The sequence below is a fragment of the Helicoverpa zea genome, chromosome 19, assembly GCF_022581195.2.
Source record: "Helicoverpa zea isolate HzStark_Cry1AcR chromosome 19, ilHelZeax1.1, whole genome shotgun sequence".
Lineage (NCBI taxonomy): Eukaryota > Metazoa > Arthropoda > Insecta > Lepidoptera > Noctuidae > Helicoverpa > Helicoverpa zea.
In genome coordinates, this window is record NC_061470.1 from 6478202 (window position 1) to 6500394 (window position 22193).

The 22193-nt window shown below is 35.2% G+C and overlaps 1 protein-coding gene across 2 annotated transcripts in view; it reads right to left on the reverse strand.

Annotated features, from left to right (window-relative positions):
* Window positions 1-22193, reverse strand: part of LOC124639506 (two pore calcium channel protein 1-like) — a 34708-nt gene that overhangs the window by 10811 nt on the left and 1704 nt on the right. Inside the window, exons 1-2 of one of the 2 annotated variants that reach the window (XM_047176907.1) lie at window positions 19649-19831; window positions 566-705 (exon numbers count right to left, since the gene is read on the reverse strand). In XM_047176907.1, the coding sequence (XP_047032863.1) occupies window positions 566-705; window positions 19649-19724 (216 nt within the window). In that variant the 5' untranslated portion in view covers window positions 19725-19831. Of the gene's footprint in view, window positions 1-565; window positions 706-19648; window positions 19832-22193 lie in introns of those variants that run through there. The other variant, XM_047176906.1, reaches the window with a different exon arrangement.

Consider the following 22193-nt stretch of genomic DNA (forward strand, 5'->3'; position numbering starts at 1 on the left):
AATAAGACAGTTATTCGTGTCCTTATTTACGCAAGTGGTCTTTTGTTTTGCCGTCTAGAATTCACGGCTAATATTGATGGCTCTGAGCTGCGTGCTTGTAGTACCTACTCGTCTACTGCCAAATTAATGGGAATCATTAGACGGGGAGTTTATTTGTGCCAGTTGGAAGAATGAATATTGTCTTGAAAAACGTGATGGATTGTTCTTAAATACGGATTATGTTTCTACAAAGTTTTAAGTGAATTATTAAACGTGACTCATTTTGCCAATATAGCTTCATCAGCCCAAAATTCTCACATTTCATAATCCCTGGAGCACTCTAATAATGAAACAAATACGGCTTAATGAATAAAATATGAACCAATCAACAAGTCGTGAATTATTAACACTTTTCCATGCTGAACCTTCCCTAAATAATTCAAGTGGTCGGTTCAATCACGGACCCGGGTACGGTAGACTGCACATCAGTGGTAACTGCCATGCACCTTAACTCAGTAAGTCTATAGTAATAAGTACGATTTTCCTATAAAACTGTTATCACTGACCTGAAGTTGACTGTACGTACCTCTAGATAAATGGCAGCCTCATGGTAGTTCATCTCCCAATGCTCGTCTTCTGACATGTTAAGGCCGGTATGGAGTGAGGACCGGCTGCCCATGTCCAGGGTCCCTGAGTCTCCGGCGCCATCTGTGCCAGTCCGCGTATCTGCACGACACATGGTAGAAATCCTTTATTTAATCGTCCAACACAAACAACTTTTGGTCCTCAATAACTTTAGGATCCGGGCGTCAAAAGATAAAAAACACTAGGCACTACTTTGGTGACCTCTAAACCACCACACAAACACGCACAGTAAACAAAACACAGACTATGACATCATTTTTGAAACCACCAAACTCTTTAATGGTGTCTTTCAGCCTTAACGCGCTCCTTAAGACACTAGATAACAAAACAATGTAGCCGAAACTCGAATCTACCTCTGAGTCAGATTATTGCATTGAGAACTCTCAAGACCGCTTCAACGGAAGAGGTGGGAGGTGAACTGGTTTGAAACGTATTAAAAATTCAGACGTTCAGGCTCGAATCAGCGAGCCGGAGGAACTTTCGAAACTGGGTGATTAAACTTCGCTGTTATCCGTGCCTAGTAATACATTAATGAACGTCCTACTTTTTGTATATAAATTAAGACACGGCATCGATATTTTCCGATCTATTTTGTCTGTTGTTCGCTAAAGAAGACGGCAGAATTAAGCGGTGTAACTCTAGTTTTTGGACGTCCAATTTACAAACGTCTATTTGATGTAGTACTTGCCCGTTCCAAAATGCAGCGAATTTTCTGGTGTTACGTATTTTCGCGAACTGTTTTAAGTCTTATTACTTCGAACTTTTGCTTGTTTAATCCGGAAAAAATGAGGGAGATATTATTAACCTTATTGTATGCGACGAAAAGGACAGATACACTTGCACGCAGGAAAAAGGGACCACTTAGAAAACTAACTTTCACGCACTTGAATAACTGTGTTCAGTGATTATTATAAAGCGTCTACCTGTGTCGATTTGTTTATCCATCACACACACTGTCCCCAGCTGGCATGGAAACGGAATGCAGCGCTCCACTGAACCTACTAACCGACTTTGCGTATCAGGGCTGGCGCTTCAAGAAAATAGCGGTTTTTGATGTACTTTCCAATTGTGCAATACTTACTCATACATTTTGTTATGTTGTCCTTATTGATGTTTTAATGCCTAAATTACTGTGTTTGTTTCGGTTGATCGATTTGTTTCAATTACAGACTTGCTCAAGTGACTGGTGGATATGGAGTTAAAATAAAAACTGTATTTTATCCTGATTCCTGATGTATGACCGGTTTTCAGGAAAGCAAAGTCAGAAGATACATCTCGTAAGATGAATACCATGTTAAATACAACAAGCTATGACCTACATTGCACCCGCATGTTTTAGCAAATTTCGTATCTAATAACATGTAATAAGTTACTTATATTTTCTGTCCTGCTAGCGTTATATCAAATTTTTATAAAACCATTTTTGTGTTGTTGTGTACACAGTTAAATATTTAAAACGTTTGTGCCCGCCGAAATACTCGCGTACAGTTCACGAATGTATGAAGGTAAAGTTAATAAAGTATGTATAGCTATGTTTAACTATATAGTATTATTAGCAGATGGTCAACACAGTGGGTCGTAACCCCATTGTCTGGGTTTACGACTAACAGTCAAGAAAATAAATAAACTACGAACTTGTTAGCTATACCACCTCTTTAATTAAAAACCTTATTTTGTTTGACTCCACGCGCGAAAAAGAGGATTCAGTCTACATTACAAAGACCTCGTTTTCTACTTAGCTTTGCAGATTTAAATGATTAAGTCTGATTTATCTAATTATATTTTTCTGTATTAGGCAGTTATTAGGATTTAAGTAAAACCTGGTAGTGTTAAATAAAAAACAAATTACAATCTGTTACACAATGTCTTTCGCATTCTGATTATAGTTTTGCTGACAAGATTCAATTTTTGAAACTCTTCTTATACATACCTATATCAAAATAGGTATTCAACTTATTTAAACGGATTGTGTGCTGAAAGGAAGATACTAATAATGTGGTATTTTTTTTATTCACATCGTTTTACACTTAATTGTCAGTGAGACAGCCCTATGATTAAGTCTACGAAGTTACGTTCGCCTTATGTCAGTGAAAATATTTTTTTTAAAACAGGAAACTGAATAGAATATGTTTCATTGTTAGGTAATTGTTAACTCAAGGTTTTTGCAATTAATTTAGCTATTGTAATAGATAGAATATAATATATAGTATCTATGTCTTGCTTCCTTGGTCGTGATTGGCGTAATCATTTATACTAATTAACTATGCATAGTTTTTAAGTGCTAGAGTTAAATACATTTTTGATAGAGGAGTTTAATTTAAATAAAGATTAGCAGATCTTTTTTCTAAAAAGAAATAATTTAAATTCCGAATTTAAATTATTTCTTTTTTGAAAGAGAGTAGGTACCTACTAGAGGTGACTTCTATGACTGCGTTCATAATTAAGCAAACAAATTAACAATACCAAAAGCCAAAATGCATTAAAATTACACTTAACCGATCAACAACGAACAATGCTATAAAAATCCTACGCTTGATAGATCAAGGCAATCAAGCATGTCCAATCACTAAATAATGAATATGATAGGGTAGGCAGGACTGAGCTTCAAGCTTCTTCATTTAGTAGCCCATGCGTGACTCGTAAAACGCCATCATTCAAATTCAAATTCAAAATTTAGTTATTTATGTTTTGTACACAATATCTTAATGAGGTCTTACATTTTAATTATTCTAGGTAAATAACATTTCGGTGCCTGTATAGAAATTAATCTGTACCACAGGCGTCACGGCCACTTTCAGTTACTTTATGCTATGATTCTACCTTAACAATATTTATTTTATATACTTCTATATATCTAACACACAATTTATACATAATCATACGTTTTATTTATAATTAATTTAAGAATACATTAAAACTTAACATTATTAAGACGTACTACCCAATTATACCTAAGTATGTCTATTTGATCACAGTCAGCAACTCCTCATTGGTAAAGCTCACTCAAAAACTCGGTGACTTGAAGTCTTTTTCTTTATTTTTTTATTATAATAAAATTAGGACTAAAGCTATGTTCAAACCAAACTGACTGTCAGCCGCCGAATTGAGCGAACGTTACGCGGTTTATTGTATAACGCAGCCTAAAGGTCTTGTGCCCAAAAAAAAAGTAAAAAGTGCAATAATAAAATATTTTTTACATAGGTAGTTTGATGCATGTTGCCTATTATCTTTTCCTCAATATTTCTTAACAATTTAAATCAATTTACTTAGCCTCACTTCCACATTAAAAAGAATTCAAAGACGGGCACAACGAGCCAGCTGTTTGGTATAAACTTATAAAGGCACAAGTTTAGAAGTACCTACTTGAAATAGTTCTCATGCCGTCTCTATATAAAATTTCCCAGTTTCATGATATGAGGAATTCTTTCGTGTACAGGAATCTTGGCAGCGCTGAGGCTTTTACTTATTTTCCTTTTATGTTCCGCAAACATTGAAGGAATTGTATGTTAGGTAACAGAAGAAAGAATATATTTTCTTACAAATAAATCTGCGTAAATAATGGTGGATCATTCAGTCTAGCTGAAACTGAGTGTAGATTACTTTTCTGTATTTAGGTATGTGCCACAAAAGACTTATCAGTGTTAAGGATCAAAAGATCTGGTTTCAATTTCGCGACACAAAGGAAAAGCTTTTACAAAACTCTTGAAATCTACACTAAAGTTCATATGGGATTTACTTCTATCTAACATTCTTCTACACATTTACCTCGAACTTCAATATAGCTGTGACTCTATAAGCAATTAAAATTAGAGACGTTCATCAATGAGTCAAATCAATAAAGTGCCAAAGACAATAAACTTTTTATGTAAACATCTCCAGCTTGCGCAAGGCAACTTAGATCGAATCACATTAAAATCTTTATCTTTATAACAATGTATAAAGGCATACCCTAGCTAGGTATATACTTACAGGACATACACACAAAAACACTAACTTCTGTTCATAATAAATACCCGTTCTACGTTCTAATAAAATAATGGCCATCGGGCTTCTGTCAGTAACGTCCCCCTTACAATAAATAATTTATTTCTTGAAAAAGCAGCATCAATTTTTCAAAGAAACTCTTTTAAGCTACCTTAGCTTAATAAAAACTCAATGCTCGTACAAAAAGAGAATATTTTTCTTGCCTGCCAGCTTTTCCACGAAGTTTTCAAACGACCCAGATGGGTCCTATTTGAAGACTGAAAACCTAAACTCACGCTCAGTTATGTAATTTTTAAAACTCAGAATTTTAAGCTTAGCTACTTCAAAATTTAATAAATCCTGTACCCACGAAGATTGATGTTAAGTATTAATTCGGTTCAGAGGAACCAAATTATTTTATATACAAAAAAAAGTTGTTTCTACAGGATTAAGCCATAGACTGTTACTTGATTAATATCGTCTGTGGCAGGCGGGAAAATGTATGTACCTTAAAATGGCGGAAATGCAACTTAGGTATCTCTAATTTTACACAGATTAAACGAATTCCCATCTCCGCATCGTTAATTAATGTGTACATGACAATTTTGACATGCAATCAGTATTATAAAATCGAAATAATAAATCTGTACATACCAATTAGGTCATTTACAGTTCTATACACACTTCTCGATACATTTCTAACACTATTCACTAAACTATCAGCTATCTTCATTATTTTTACATAGAAAAACAATAAATGATAATCAAAATTATCACTGAACAGTGAAGAATCTATTCAGTCACTGAATTTCATGATAACATTAGGTAGAACACTGCAGTAGGTGCTGTTTGCATATGACAAGATAATAGTGAAATGTAGGTGCTGGTACGAACAGCAAAACAACTTAGCATAATTAAAATACTTAACTGGATGAAATGGAAGTAAGACAAGGAGGGGAAAATAATTTTATTTTCTTACTGACATTTGCAAGATATCTATATTGTCTTGTTTTTGAGGAAACATAAAAATAATTCATCGGATTAAAACTTTCAGAAGAATGGAAAAAGAACCTACCATGTAAAATATAATAGATACACCCAGTGGCGGATTTACAAATTTGCCGCTAGTAGGCCATTAAATTTTAATGATATTTCTGTCAGTTACTAGATTATTTTTGCAACCCGCTATGTAACGAAGAGTTTAATGTTGACCTAACAAGTTTATTTGACAGCGACTTTAAAGCGTAAAACCTCTGTAACTTTTAAACGGCTCAATTGATTTTCATGAAACTCGCCCGTAAAACACCTGTAATACAAAACAAAAAAAACTAAATTAAAATCGGTTCATTCGTTTGGGTAGGTACTATATCAGAGGCGCACGCCCCATCGGGTGGCACCCACGACGACAAAAACGAGACAATATAATCACGGACTAAAATTGTAATTGAAGTACTTGAAAATTGAGTAGAAATCATTCATGGTGCTTTTTGCTAGGTTTAACATAAAGAAACCGGAGTCATACCACTGCAAAGTTATAAAGCGCTAACTAGTTTTTATAGAAATCAGAGTCAAGTAAAAAAGCCGCGAGCGCAACGAGCGCAAAATTTTTTAGATTTAGAACAGTAAAGTACCAAAACGAGTTTATAAAACCGGCCCAAAGTGAAATAGTCGTGAGCGTAGCGAGCGCCAAATTTTTTGAGTTTTGGGGACACAAAAGCGAAATTATTTGGGACACAAAAGTCCTCCACCTCCTGAACAGCTTAGAAATCGTCAGCGTAGAGCGGCAGTTGTTTTTGCTACTTCGGTGCTTTAACTTTTTGTTAGATTGGACCCAAAGAGCGCAGAATAAACCAGAAAAGATGAAGAAACCGCGAGCGAAGCGAGCGGATTTTTCTATTTATTTTTATTGAAACGCTATTGGAATATTTTAAAATACATGATCACATAAACCTAAGCATATATTACAGTGAGTTTATTAATCGTTTATTTATATATGGATTGTGTACTCGTATAATTATAAAAAAAAACTGTAAAAAAATTCGCAAAATTTGCCGCCCTCTAAATCTTCCGCCCTAGGCACTGGCCTACTTGGCCTATTGGTAAATCCGCCACTGGATACACCATCTGTTTTACCATCTTCATAGCTGATACTACAGTTTGCTTTCTCTGTGAAAGTTTCAAAACCTACCTAAAATTAAACCTACCCAGTTTCTAAGTTGAGTTTTGTAAGCCTCAAAGGTGGAACAGAAAGGGATTAAATAACTTGTCGTGAACTTCCAAACTACGTCCTTATCTTTGGAATATATAAAGACAAATGTGATCTAAACTACTCCGTTTTGCCTTTAAACCTTATAAAGTGAACTAAATAATATAATAGTGATATTGAATCCTAAACGGCTAATAAAACAGAGAGGCTATTTTAATGAACACATGTATTATGAACTGCAGACTATAGCAGTTTTTCGATGAGTAGCAAATTTATCACTTACCTACCTCAATATTTCTTTAAGTCCCATTCTTATGGTGTGCAGAGATCTACAAGCTGTTGATTTGTATCCGTGCTATAGTCAAGGACGTAATTATGCTAATGATTCTCGACTCAAATCTACAAAAAAAATTGGTATGTATTTTTTTTTTTTAATATTTTTTCGGAATTCCTTCAACGTCATCTAGCCGTATTTAAACTTGGCGCGTGTGTTACTGGCCTTAAAACCGTGCTGCGCCCTCTCACAAACGCATACACAAAGCATACGCAACGATTATTCATAAATTTCATTCATAAAATTGGATTACTTCTGAAATACTACGACATTACAATGACAAAAAAAGCAGTGTATATTAGCTATTTCCCGTCTACTGTAATTCAAATCGATTATTTACGTATTTTATGTCCTCCTCCTGACGTATGGCACAAATGCAAATCAACACCTTGTATTTCTCTCTTTTCTTTATAATATTAAACATTGACACGGATTTCAAAAAGGTAACATGCTCTAAGCTAGACACACTACCTCTTGACCCCCTAAATGAAGACTAGTATCTAAATGTCAAAGAAGAATAACATATATGTATAGGCATTAACTTAGGCACGCAATATTGAAAAGGTGACGGTATCGACCCAGGCTGATGTCATTAAGTGGCGACCTTAACAGGCTTCGCACTGATTTTGAGAGGGGCGCCGAACTATTTATAACACGCAAACGTTTTTGCATCACCCTTCTGGGAGTTCGTTTGATTTTGACAGAGGTTTTTAGGATTAATTACGGCTTGTAAATTAAAACTTTTACCAAATCCTATTGTCCTATTACAAAATAATTCAACAGACCTTTGACATAGTGTCCGAATTGCAAATCAGAATTTATTTAAATGGAATGAAATAAAAATCGAGATAGATGTACTTTACATGGATAGTAAGTAAAGGTAGTAGGAGAATGTAGCGAAAATAAACTCAAGAGGATGTACGGAAACACTAATACCTAAGTACGTGAATACTAAAAGCTACTTTTGAATTTTATAACATTTAGCATTTGAGTTCGTATGCAAAGAAAATTGTTACAAGCTGTTGCAGATTGTGAACAATTATCACATAATTAATATTGACTCAGCGGGTCACCGACCGGAACTCTTGTACCTACTAATTAGCAAAAACAAAACAAGATGGCTACTCATTCAATTAAATCATAAAAAATCTCTCAGAGTTGCAGAAAGAAATAAACACGAGTTGATAGACCAAGTAGACAGAATATAAAAATTTCTAAGTACATGCATGAAAATTTCAATGTAGGATAGTATGTATTTTAACGATCCTCTCTCAACGGCAGTTGAGAGTTCAGTCGGTCTAACGACGTCTATGGCTTTTGTATATGTTCAGTTTCCGAAAGAAAAGTATCTAGAACAAGTGTCAGCTTGCGGGAGAATTTAATTTAAAAAATACATATGAATCCTCATTTGTTTTTATATCTAACCTCTTAGGCATTGATTAAAAAGTGCTTTATTGTAAGGTTTTCTTTACTATCGGTACTTCCGAAATGGTTAACATCGTCAGAGTTGCAGTTTACTTAATAAAGCCTACTTTGTTTCGTATCTAATGTTATCTGGCAACATAATTCATGATGCTTGGAAAATGTGACGATTCGTGTTTCATGAAGTGACTAATACCTACGTAATTTAATTACAACTATCACGAATGACGTGATTTTATAGCCTAGTTAAATAGCTGCCGCTTCGCCAGCGATTTGTGATCACGCACCCATTTAAAAGTAGCCTATCCTCCTAGCCGTCCTTAATAACAAGCTATCTTACATTGAAAGAATTTTTCAAATCAATCAAAGAAATGAACTTCTGCTTTGTAATATTAGTATATATATATTTTTTGTTAATAAGTAGTAGTACATAAAGAAAAAACTGCAGCAATAATATTATTTCAGTCTGCTTTATCCTATTGTGGTTACAGCGGCTGAAAGATTCAGGTTAGTGCGACACGACGGGGCGCTGCGACGGTCGGGCGACGAGACAATCACGACAGCTAGGCAACTACATTACAAAGGGTAAACCGCATGCAAGCAAGATAAAAGAACTGCAGAATAAATGGTTTTAAGCTGGTTTGGTCTGAAATAGAACACCTTTGCTTAGCTAGGCAGTTTTTTTGTTCAGCCTTTTTATCTTTCCACTGCTGGGCACAGGCCTTCTCTCACACGGAGAAGGATTAAGCAAGACTTTATTTCGTTTTATTCATTTTTCCGCGGAACCTGTCAGGATTTTTTGTAAATGTGTCTTTATCTGTATACGAAAAAATTTATTGTTATATCAGAAACCTAGGGATACATTTTCATATTTTGTTCTGCTTCTGAATCCAATTTAAAGTCTCTGTAGGTCCTCTATTTTGCTTGTTTTGTCTTTCCTAGCTAAAAGCCCTTTCCTTTTATTAACGGAAGAGTGCTTTCATAGTAATTTCATACAAGTAACGAATTTACAACAAAGTTACGTATCAATTTGTATACATTTAGTACTTAATACGTTTTCAATATAACATTTTGCGGTACAGAGCGCGGCGTACCGTGCCGTGGCAAACTCAATTAGTTAATAGCTCAGTGGTCGCGGTTTGCTGTCACTTGTTTCTACTGGAGTTATTTTTGTTTAGGGTTATGAATCTCTACAGCTATATCATCGTCATCATCATCCTATTTCTTCCATCTGCTGACTGTTCTCTGCAGGTTCCTGTGAACTTGCGATGACTAGTTTGTCTTACGGACGGAATAGTTTCCTGAATCTACGAGACTTCTGCGAAAAAACTACCATCCGTAAACAAAATCCAGATCCAGGCATGCTTAGGCGGCCGTAAGGCGGGCAATCGCCGGTGGAGGACTGGATGCCATGGATTCCCAGACCCCCTCCACTTAGGCGAGGTTGGAGTGCCGCTGGGCCTTTTTAGTGCATATACCGGGAACGTCTTTACCGGGGAGTCCTACATACCCCTCTCCCGTCCCCCGACGGCAAGAGGATGCGTAATAGCATTTTTAGCCCATCGACAACAAAAAAAAAAAAAGAAAAAAGGCATGCTTAGGCGCATAGCATTGATCGCTAAGCATAAGATTATCGATGAACTTTACGTAACAGAGGATACAATTTCTGGCACTTACGTAGATAAGTAGGGTATAGGTAAGCGTAGGTAGGTCTCTGGGTCTTGCAGACAAAACTTAACAAAACCTAGGTTTACAAATAAATGTAAGTAACCATTTCTCTACGAAGTAGGTTACATATTGATTTACCTATGTATCTCAAACACAAACCATATTTTTTGTGTGTACTGTTCCTATAACTACATATACCTACCATCACATGATCCCCTTGTCTGTTTCGGCGTAGTCATGGCAAAACGTAAAACTAACATTGGAATTTTGTTGTAGCTCGATATATCGACTGACTTTGAATTCATTGGCAATTGGCATTCATCCAGGGGGTGAAAGTACTCGTAATGGTTAACTTTTACCATAAAACCAGCTAGGAAATAACGACGAGAGATTCGTCAATAAAAATGTCTGACACCAAAGAGATATTCAGTCTATGGAAACCGTATATCTTTTTTTTTCTATGCATGAAGAGACGATTAAAATAGGACTTCTATTTCACAACAAAAATGTGTTCTTTGCCCATGACGTAATAACACAAGGGAACAAAATAATACTTTTTTTTGTTGCATGAAATTTTATGACTTTTGTTTACTAATTCGAGGTCGCTGATTTCAAATCTACCCACATTTTTTTTCTAACAGCTTTAGTTTTTGAGATACAGCTATTGACCGTATTTTCGAACTAGTTACACTTAAATTTCATAAAACAGAGCATTTTATTTAAAAAGTATATAATTTTTACTATTTCTATGTTGCAAAATAATTGTAAAAATGATACTAACTATTTCTGTAATATTTGTGGTGAATATACATTTAAAGATTGTAGACTAAGCGTGTCGGAGTTCTTGAAATGGGTGTACTTTGAGTTCTTTGGATTTTCTTTGGACGCCTGTGACAGGTACCTACTGGGTGTCTAAAATGGTATGTAAAACATGCGTCGAGTCTTTAAGGTTATGGAAAAATAAGAAAATACCCCATTTCAAGTAACAAACACCGATGATCTGGCGAGAACTCTCGAATCATTAAGTAGTTTTTCTGCGTGGTTGATATGAACGGTACTAACAAAAAAAAACGGTCCAAATGGATTTACCCTAACTTGTTATCTACTACTTTACCTTAATAAAGGTGCTACCACCTTTGCACATCAAACTAGGGCTCATGAAACAATATGTAAAAGCTCTGAACAAAAATGCTCAATACATATCTAAAAAGTCCCATAATTGGAGTATAGATAAACTAAAAGCTGGAATTTCTGATGGTCCACAAATAAGGTGGTTGATGTAAGTGTAAGTTTCATAATTACATGAAATATATCGAAAAATGCCTGAAACGAATTCGTTTGGATTGCACAAAATTTTCTGTCAAACAAAAAGATGAAAGCTTATTCAAATCACTTTGAACAGATGTTGTCGGCTTGGTTGTAATATGAGCATCAAGATATACTTCTTCCTTAGCCATTTCGACCATTTCCCTGAAAATCTATGTGATCTCAATGAAGAACAAGATGAATGGTTCCATCAAGATATTCGGACTATGGATAAGCGGTCCCAGGGTCATTGGAATGCCAACATGATGGCGAACTACTGTTGCAGCATTAAAGACAGCCCTAGTGAACCGAATCAAGCTAGAAAATCTTATAAAAGAAAGTTTTTTGATGCTTAATTGTTGTTCTTCTGCTGTTTTTTGTTAATAAATTGTGTTTTTCTTGAAAATCACGTTTTGTTAATATCTCAAAAACTAAAGCTGATACAGAAATTCTGACTTCAGATCTTCAATTAGCAGCCCAAAAATATACAATATTAGTCGTAATATTTCATGCAACAAAAATCTTGTTCCCTTGTGTAATTATTTCAAAACTTTTCAGCCTCATTTAGCTTGGGAAATAAACTTTCAATTGCTGAAATTATCTCAGAATAAGGATACCAACCTTTCTTCACCATCCTCATTAAACAACAACAAATATCCTATAAAAGTTCCCATGAACAGATAGATTTCACATTAACCGATTAGATACAGCTAAGCTTTAAATAATGGTGCCCATGACCAGCTCGGCAACGCCAGCTGTACTGTACGCCCGTCAGAGGAAGATGATAGACAATAGCGCGCCATTGTTGCGAGGTGCAAACTTGATGGACAGTTACGCCCAGCACTATAAAATCGAAATTGCTCGGATGTGTGAGCCATTATTAGCTGTTCAAGGTTCATGGTTAAAGTTTAGAGAGTACAATGCAGCTAGTTTAGCTTAGATTCTAATGATTTAAAAACAGTATGATGAACTTATACATATATGATGAAAGTAATCAAGAACGAACATAGACAGTTAAGAGTTTGTAATAGAAATTAGAGAGAGTGGACACACATAGTCCGATGGGTCGGTGCCGACAAGTAAGAGTTCAGAAATAAGCATCAACACCATTCTTTAACGTGCTCATATATCTACATACAGGCAGAGGGAATTGTGTTAGGTGTAAAGTAATATTTTATATTAATTAATTACTAAAGCTAAAAATTTTGCCACCACTGCACATTTATAACCAACAAACTCCTCTCAGCTAATTAGCTAAAATCTCCATCGGCACATTAGTCTTCCTCTCAAAGCTGCAATAACTATCAAAGTCCCATGGGCCTGGGGCTTGAGACCCAGGCCATTAATTGTATTGTCACGATCTAGTTGGTCGCGTCTTATAAGGCCTGTGGAGCCGGGGGGACGCTGACGGATCTATGCAACGGGAATGTAATGATAATGACCTGGCTCTAACGGTTATGTTAGAAGGTACTTATAGTGGAAATTGTACCTTTATGATTAGAGCTTGTAGGTTTTTTGAAAGGGTTAAGACAAAACCATGTCGTTAGGTAGGATAAAATGTTATTTCGAAATCCCGGTTAAAATCCTGGTCATTATTATTATCCAATATAATTAGAAATTGCACAATCTCAATATTCTTTGCATATCCATTTCTGTCTAACGAATAATCTTTATTATTGCACGCTATGCTAAACTCGGACCTCTTTGTCACACATTTCCAGTCACGTGAAAATTAACAGCTTTAAAAATCGCAAACCCCTATTGGGCCCAAATTTTTCACAGACAACCCTATATCAACGTGTTCGTTATAAAACAGCGCTTCTATTGGTATAATTTTTTTTCTATTATCATTTCAAGTGAAGGTAACTACTATGAACATACCTGTTTATACCTGACAACCGAGCAGTTTGTCTAGGTAAATAATAGACAACCCAATGGCTGCACATTCTATAAGCTTTTTACTTTAAGTGAGAATAAAAAAATTCTTATTATCTTAACGTCACAAAATTTAGTTAAAAAATATTTTAAAAAAATTATTTAAAAATAGTCTGTCCAGGATTTTTTTAGACAACCTATTTTTTATATATTTTCTAATATATGAAATTTGTCATAAAGTATATTTTATTCTATTATCAAGTCGGTGAAGGTCGATGTAAGGTCGGATCTTAGACCATTAGGTACCAATAAGAAGATAACCGTTCAAAGCAGTCTTCAGTAAACTCACAAATCAACTTAAATTTCTTTGATATTTACCATCAGAAAACCTTAAAAATACATACATTCATAGGTACATTTCTGTGAGAGCCACTCTAAAAACTTTTACGTGAGATTCCTGGTACGCCTTTCAAAAGTTTAACGAGAGTGACATATGCCATCAAAGTTGCATTGGTATCGGCACAATGCTTTGAAATTCGGCCAGACAGATTCGAAACTTTCTTCTTGTCCAGTGAGCATTTACAAGCATGATCTGAATTGAGAGCTTTGGGCTTTGTTTACACGTAGAGTAAACATGACACTTAATAAGTATTCAATATTTTGCTTACTTATACTAATTGAACATACATAATAATGCAGACCTGCATTATTATTGCAACTGGATCTACCTAGCTAGTTGATTACGTCATAGTGCATTATGCGTCTCCATGAATTTTATAACCATAGAGCCGAGTTGTTGTTAAAATAGAATACATATTACACGAGCGTATGGAAAAGTATGTAAGTAAGTAGGTAAACAAAGCTTACAAAATGAAAATCAATACGTACCTACGCCATGCCATGACTAATCTTAGATAGGTTCATAAATATTAATAGACACAATTAGCATCTAGTCTATTATGAATGAAGGCCAATGTCAGGCTTTATATACACTGTTAACCTATATATTATTTTAGATTTATATAAACGATGCATCGATTGCTGGCGGCTCAGTTAGGTAATTGCATCGGCTATAAATAGATTTGGTGTTTATCGATAAGAGCTCCGAAAGTACTGAAGCGATTTGAGAAATTCCTTCACTGTTGGAAAGCTAAACTTTTCTCGAGTAATATATTACAGGATATTATATCCCGGCACGGGCAGTAGTTTCCTTGGGATGTGGGTCAATCGCGGGAAACCGCTAGTAAATCATAAAAAAATTTATCTATGGTAAATAAGATCAAACATTTAAACCTATTTATGAGAATTGGGTTACTTGCGTTGTTTGGTTACATTACTTACCTACATTTAAACTAATGAATATCGTGAGAATTTGTTGGCTAAATTCTCTAAACAGGGTTTAAAAAGCATAGAAACTAGTGAAGCCATTGTTTAGCGTGGGCTTACACCGAGGTCACGGCTATTCAGTCTCGGACGAATTTTATATCGCAAAACTGCTAAAAGCAATGTCTGCTAATTATTCAGCTGGCTAATTAATGTGTTAGAAGTTACATGCAAATTGATTTTAATCAAATTCTTGATGAAATGTGGAAATCTAATTAATTAAAGTGTAAATTGTTTTAAAACAGATTACTTAATTACTTTTTTCATGAATGTGTAACGCTAGACTAATTTCTAATTTGTAGAAGTCGTGGACTTTGTTTCTTCTTTCAAGGTAGTTATTGAAAACACATAAATATAGCAGCATAAAATGACTATTATTGGATGCGTTAGAAAAAAAAACCGTTTCCCAGTCTTCTATTCGAATCTTCCTCTAATAATTTGGTCAGATAAATAAAACATTTTTCGTTGTTCATCATAAAATCTACATAATTTTCTATGGTATAGGAAGGAATCTTAGCCAATTCTATGCTGTTGGGCATTTAACTGTTCCTAATAAAAACTAAATGAACGTAGTGGTGACTAAGGTCATGTTCAAAATATGAAGTAACAGCGTTTACACGTCGATGACATCAGCGACGGTCATCGCCCGCAGGAGGTGACCCCGTCAATGACGCTTTCCAAAAGCTCACGTTGATACCGTGACTCATGGTATTGGAAAAGAAGTAGAATGATAATTGAGGTTATGAATGTATACAGCTGAAGAGATTGTTTGTTTGATTTTAAGTGCTAATTTCAGGAATACTGTGCCGATTTGATAAATATGTTTAGGAAGACTAGGGGCTACTTTTATCCTTGTGCGGAAAGTAGTTCCCATGGGATGCGGGTGAAACCGCAGGCAGAAGCTAGTAACCTAATTTCCTAGAAAATCGATCATTCGGAGGTGATTTTTGTAAGAAGTTTATAGACACTTTAGAGATTAGAATTTGGTTTGTAGGCATCCAATTTTGTGGAGCACTTTGGTAACATATCTAGTACCTATATCTAGCAGGCTAATATAGCTTCGAAGGTACAAAATACTGGAGTGCTCTAGATATTAAAGCCTTTACTGGACCGTATTTTACCAACCAAAAACAAAGCTGTTATGGAAAAGCATCGCTACAACTTACTCATGCAAAACTTATGAGTACTTCGCAAATATATTCAGTTACGAAATGCGGGCTCATAAAATTCACCTGAATATTATATGAATAGACCCCGTGTGCAAGGACAGTCGTGGTTTAGTAGACATGTAATATAAATGCGTATATTAATGGAAAAATGAATAATTTCAAGTGCAAGATAAGGATACTGCACTTTAGCGCAGATAAAGTCTCTCGTGCTTGAGTGCAATGACTGCGTCTGATTGCATAGACACGTCACGGGACATCTTGTGGAACATCAATTAATTAGATCGCAATTAGATATCATATGAGTACTTTTGTAATTAGTTAAAGACTTAAATTAGAATATTGTTACGGAAGCGTACTAATTGCATAGGAAGAAGGTACTGTAACGTAGTTAGAAACTTTTTCGTTTGTAAGGTTTTATTCGTGAGATATTTTTGATACTGACCGGGCAATCATTTCAAATGTATTCGATTTGTTCCATAGAATAAGTTTTTTATATTGAAGTGTGTCACTTCACCTCTCGAGCCCAAGCAATAAACGTCGTGATATCGAATCAGTTTTTCATTTTGAGCAAGATAATTATTCCCGGTACGACAATTTGGTGGAGGCGCCGGGTATCAGATTTGGTTGTGAAAAGCTGTGAGCCTAGTATGGCTTTGTATTTGACAATTAGCCCTTTCAAATAAGTTTTTATAAAAATATTATCGTCAGCAATATTTGCTTTCGTCTGCAAGCCACACAGACGATAATAAAATGATAACAATTCTAAATTGTAGCGCGTGGTGCGCTAGGAACCGGGGATCTTCAGGATATTAAATTAAAACATTCAATAATAACTTTAACTTTGCGTTTATTCGCAGACTCCGGGGGTGAAGTCACACACTTCAATATAAAAACTATTCTATTTCTATTTATATCATTGTCCGGCCAGTATCAATTACAATTAATAAAACCTACTTCTAATCTACTTCAGTACTACATCTCTACATCAGGTGAGAAACTTTGATAACGGTGACTTATCCCTTCATCTGACACGTTAGCGTTCGGCGAAGTTGTAAGTTGTCAATACAAAGTTTTTCTTCGCTTGAAAGGTAATCCCTTCAGGACGGGTGTTCACTTTGAATATCCTTTGCTACTAGAGGCATGTTTCGGGGCTTTTTGCGTGGTTTTGCCTTGAAAAAGTTCACGATAACCTGTGTTCTCGAAGTGCAATTTGGCACAGATTAAATAACTCACAAACAGGTTATTGTAAACTATCCCGTTGTGAGGGACGTGTTTTTAATTTCCACGCATAGGTAAGTTTTAAGTTAAGTTTAGGTAGGGACATTTAATATGATTGCCAGCCTACAGCTGCGCTTTTGTGATAAAGTTTCGACTTTATCCTAAGGGCGTAGCTCGTGTAACGTAGTTAGAAACTTTTTCGTTTGTAAGGTTTTATTCGTGAGATATTTTTGATACTGACCGGGCAATCATTTCAAATGTATTCGATTTGTTCCATAGAATAAGTTTTTTATATTGAAGTGTGTCACTTCACCTCTCGAGCCCAAGCAATAAACGTCGTGATATCGAATCAGTTTTTCATTTTGAGCAAGATAATTATTCCCGGTACGACAGTACCTACATATATTGTTCTTTGCTTAAATTAAAGTCATTCGGTACTTCGCTTAATAGACACTTTAAATGTAATAGTGTTTATGAAGTGCGGAGTAACTTTCCATATAGGAACACGGTAGTAACGCTGGCGGAATTGTTTCGCCTAAACAATTCTATTAGCCTGTCAATTATGGGTATTTTCATCAGCGCGTGTACAAAGTTGGAAAATTGATCGAGTTTTGTACTCACTTTCGTAATGAATATAAAACTGGTTAACGAATTAGCAAACAATAAAGCTACCCTTCAAATGTCCAAGGGCACTTCGTTCAAGGGCGTTTCTTTACTCAAGATTTAACGTAGTAACAGCACATTGGCCATCGCAGAAGCAGCCAGTAATTGCATATCTATGCACAATCGCTTTCACGGGTTGTCCACACGACCTTGGTGATTTCTTGTTCAATGCGGGCATGCCGCACTCATTGCAAACAATAGATTTTGCAATATCATTGTACCCCATACCAGTAGAAGTACTTATTCCAACTAATATTAGCAGTTCCATTCCGAAGATTATAATAACGGTTTTGGAAGGTACAGTGATGTTGTTTTGGAATGTACCTTCCTATTTTACGAGCATTAATGTAAGGTCAGTGACATATTTAACTCAGTGAATTGATCAGGGGCCCGATTCTCCTAATTTTACTTAAGCGACCTTCGATTGACGTTCGACTCGATTCGACTGAGATCCAATCCCGACTCGATTACTATTGAAGCGTATGTGGCATTCCGCTATTTTTTCTTTGAAATAAACGTTTTTATTCTTTTCTGTCATTCAATAATGAATCATTTTGTCTGCAAATGTTTTACGATTGCAAAATGATTGCACGGCAAACTACCGTATAGACCAAAATTACCAAAATAGCATACCAATCGCACACCAATCAAATGTCAATCGAATACGATTGGTCTTTTATTAGTAGCAGAATGCCCGATATGGTTAAAACTGCTATTACGATCGTATTGCGATTCGATTACTATTCGATTTTGACATTATTAACTTAGGAGAATCGGGCCCCTGGAAGGCCAACGGGACGATAATAGGGGATTATCGTGTCAAGGAACAGGGCCAAAACTAATAGTTCGGTGCTTGGGACTCTAGAGAGTTGAAAAGGTCGTTTTGCGAACTTCCATCAAGAATTGGGTCGCAGGACTTGAAACTATATTTAAGTTCTCCTTCAGTTTATACGGGTTTTATTATAGTTAGTAGAAGTTTATAGATATATGATATAAGAGCTAGATTACAGTGACTATCAACAAGGTTTTCACGGGACTTTCGATATGAAATAGTTTTATGTCAATAATCATTACCTACCTACGAGGATCGGGACTGGGGCTAATTGATCTATCACCGAGTTGGGCTTGTATATCAACAATCCAATTAGTGGATGATAGATGGATACGAATGGTTACAGTGTTATTTGATGATTCGCGATCTGGGTCAAACTTTACCAATTAGGACCTGTAGAAGAATATTTTTCATAAAACTTTGCGTACGTATTCTTAATTGACTGTGGATGATTAATACGAGAAGCTTTCATTTCAGTTCATGAATAGATAAGATTTTTTTGTTTTTGACAATTATAATAATATATACATGAATTGGACGGTATGTAAATGCCGCAGACAGATATTCTTTCCCGACTTTTGGAGCCCTTTGGGTTGATGCCAAGTCAAAGTAATGGTCATTCTAATAATACATTATAGTATGTATTTGGTGTTTAGTACTACATAAATTCTATTTACGCTTTATAACAAAATGCGGAAGAATCAAAATGCTTACACTAACTACTTTTTATACTCGTTTGTGACACTATATAACTACCTACATACGTACCTAATTAGTTTAACAGGTTTAGGGCTACAAAATATAAGACATTTGAGATGACCGGATATCGCATTGATTTAAAAGACCCTTTGACACGCAACCCATTTGCCGTGATAAACAAAATCTACCCCAAATATCAATGACCTGCCAATATCGCTATTAGTTTGGGACCTTGACCCAAAAACGTCAAAAATTGAAGTGTACCATTTATTGTAAAACTGACTCACATGACTTCAATTTGTACCACTGATCTCGGATTCCGAAATACACTGTGTCAGTCAAATTCAACACTGTTTTCGACATTTTTGCCGCACTACACAGTTACTAATTTGTTTTATTTCTAATTATGTTTTATAAATAACTTCTGATTCATTTTTCTTCACAATTTGCGACAGAATTACTTGTATTGACAGATATAGACTGAACAATGACAATCTAGCCAGTTATTCTAAACATTGGTGCGTTTTTGACGATCATCAACTAAATATAGCAATTCCATTGAAAACCTATGTATATTTCGAAACCAAAAATAGTAAAAAACCGCCTGGACTTTAATTTCTCACAATTAAATTAAATTGGGATAATTTACTTGATTTTCATTGTGGGTATTTCCTGATATTTTTTCCAAGTGAGCACACACGAACATTGTACCTACCTACCAATTGTTGGTTACCACTGGCTGATAACGAGCTGTCAATATGATAACATAGATAAAATTATCTAATGTCTATCTAGCTCTTATAGTATAGAGGAATAGGCATTGCAATTTTTCATTGTTCAGTACCGAGTTGATTTGTTTAAGGAATGGTCTTGTCTTGATCACCGTAAATATTGATATACTAGAAAAATATGTCCATCAGGATTGAGGAGCCACTTTTTGTATCTTAATGAAATTTTGTACTTATTTAGTAGTAAGTTAAAAAGTATTGTAGGCTCAATCTTGGAATTTGTAGTATAATAGTTCAAAAGTTATATGAACACAAAGGTGGCTCCTCAATCTAAATATTTGAACTGAGGAGCCACGTTGGAACACAGAAAGTATACGATGTACATTCTTGAAAATTTTGTATGATTTAGTAGTAATTGAGCGCAATGAGTACTAAAAATTTAATTCCAGTACCTTTAATATTTAAGAAGATACAATACTTTTAATGTGGCACCTTAACCCATACAATGAAAGTGTGAATTCCCATGAATCGTAAGTGGCAAATTCAAATTACACCCCATAAACATTTAGTAGTAAGTGTGTCTGAATTTGTAATACATAAACAAAGTAGTAAAACTGAGTGAATTTTGTTAAAGAACGTATTTTAAGTGGCTCCTCAATCCTGACGTTTCTGAAATGAGAAAATGCTTGAGTTACCTGAAATCGGAATGAAATAAAAAAAATTAAGACACTAACATTTAGTATAAATTTCTACTAAATATACATGCACAAATGAAAATTGTATGTATTCAATATCTGATAAAAAATCATCTTTTCCATATTCCTTAGGACGTCGCCATCAAGGGTGACCATGTAATATGAATAACATCAGGATAAATAGTTCTCAGCTTTGCCGCCGTGCTCTCGCTGTGGCCGCATATTGGGCTGACATATGTAGTGTAGTCTCAATATATGACATGTCATCGACACGAAAGAAGAAGAATCTTTGCCGCAAATTTTTATTATATTCTTTATTATTTTTTATCTCTAATAATTTGTCGTTCTGAGTTCCTCTGTATGATCTTATTTTCATTTAGTACAGCTGACAATTTTACTAAATGTGCATGATTTTTCTAAAATGTTTTGATGTAGCAAAAATGTTCATCAATCAGTTATTAAAACTGCAGTATCAGTTTCCTGAACATCACTTGGAAAACTTGCTATTCAAAACACTGACAAAGTTTCTACTAGGAATTAGTCCAGAACAAGGTTTTAACGACTTACTTAGCAATTCTCCAAAATTAAAATTAAGAATGGATACGCATGCTTGGCAAAGCCTTTTGATGCCAGTAATATATTCCAGTCATCAAAACCTTTTCAAACACATAAAGTCCTTAAAACCAAGATTTAACATAGGTGCCCGCTTTTTTGCAAAAGAGTGTATTTTAAGTACCCTCAGTGGCAGTTGTGGAAACTCTTTACCAATATAAATAAAATACGGCCTAACACCGTTAAATATGGCTGCTATAAACCGTTAAGGAGTTCCCTAAACGCACTTTGTCTTTATTGTCAGGTCTGATATGATACTCATAACATATTTCGGTGTAAAGATCTCGTCAATACGAAGCCAATGAGCCCAAACACTTGGCAGTTGCTAAATACCGATACGGAGTTCCGTTGATTTTCTGTCGCCTCCGTCATCAGGTAAGATCCAAACCTTCATAATCATATCACGAATAACCTGTTAGCTATGGGACAAAACTGCGAGTAGAAAGAAAAAAAAATCATATCAGTCCAGGCGTCTTCGAGGTAGCGAGTAACAAAGAAAATAACAAGTGGCTTGAGAACCTGCTCCTTTTTTTAAAGTCGGTTACAACAACGCAGCAAATATCTGTTTCATATGTAATGCTGTCATTATTTTAAAAAATGGCAGTATGGTCGTAACACTTTAGCCTGCTACACCGCTCCAGCAATGTTGAATGACAAAGCAAGTTTATTAAATACTTTATTAAGTAAGGTTATTAAATACTTTTGTATTTAATAATATTTTGTCATTCAAGAGGCGGAATAGCCATAAATGTGTATGCCAACAAAGGTTTAATAAAAAAATAGCGGCAAAGCTGAGA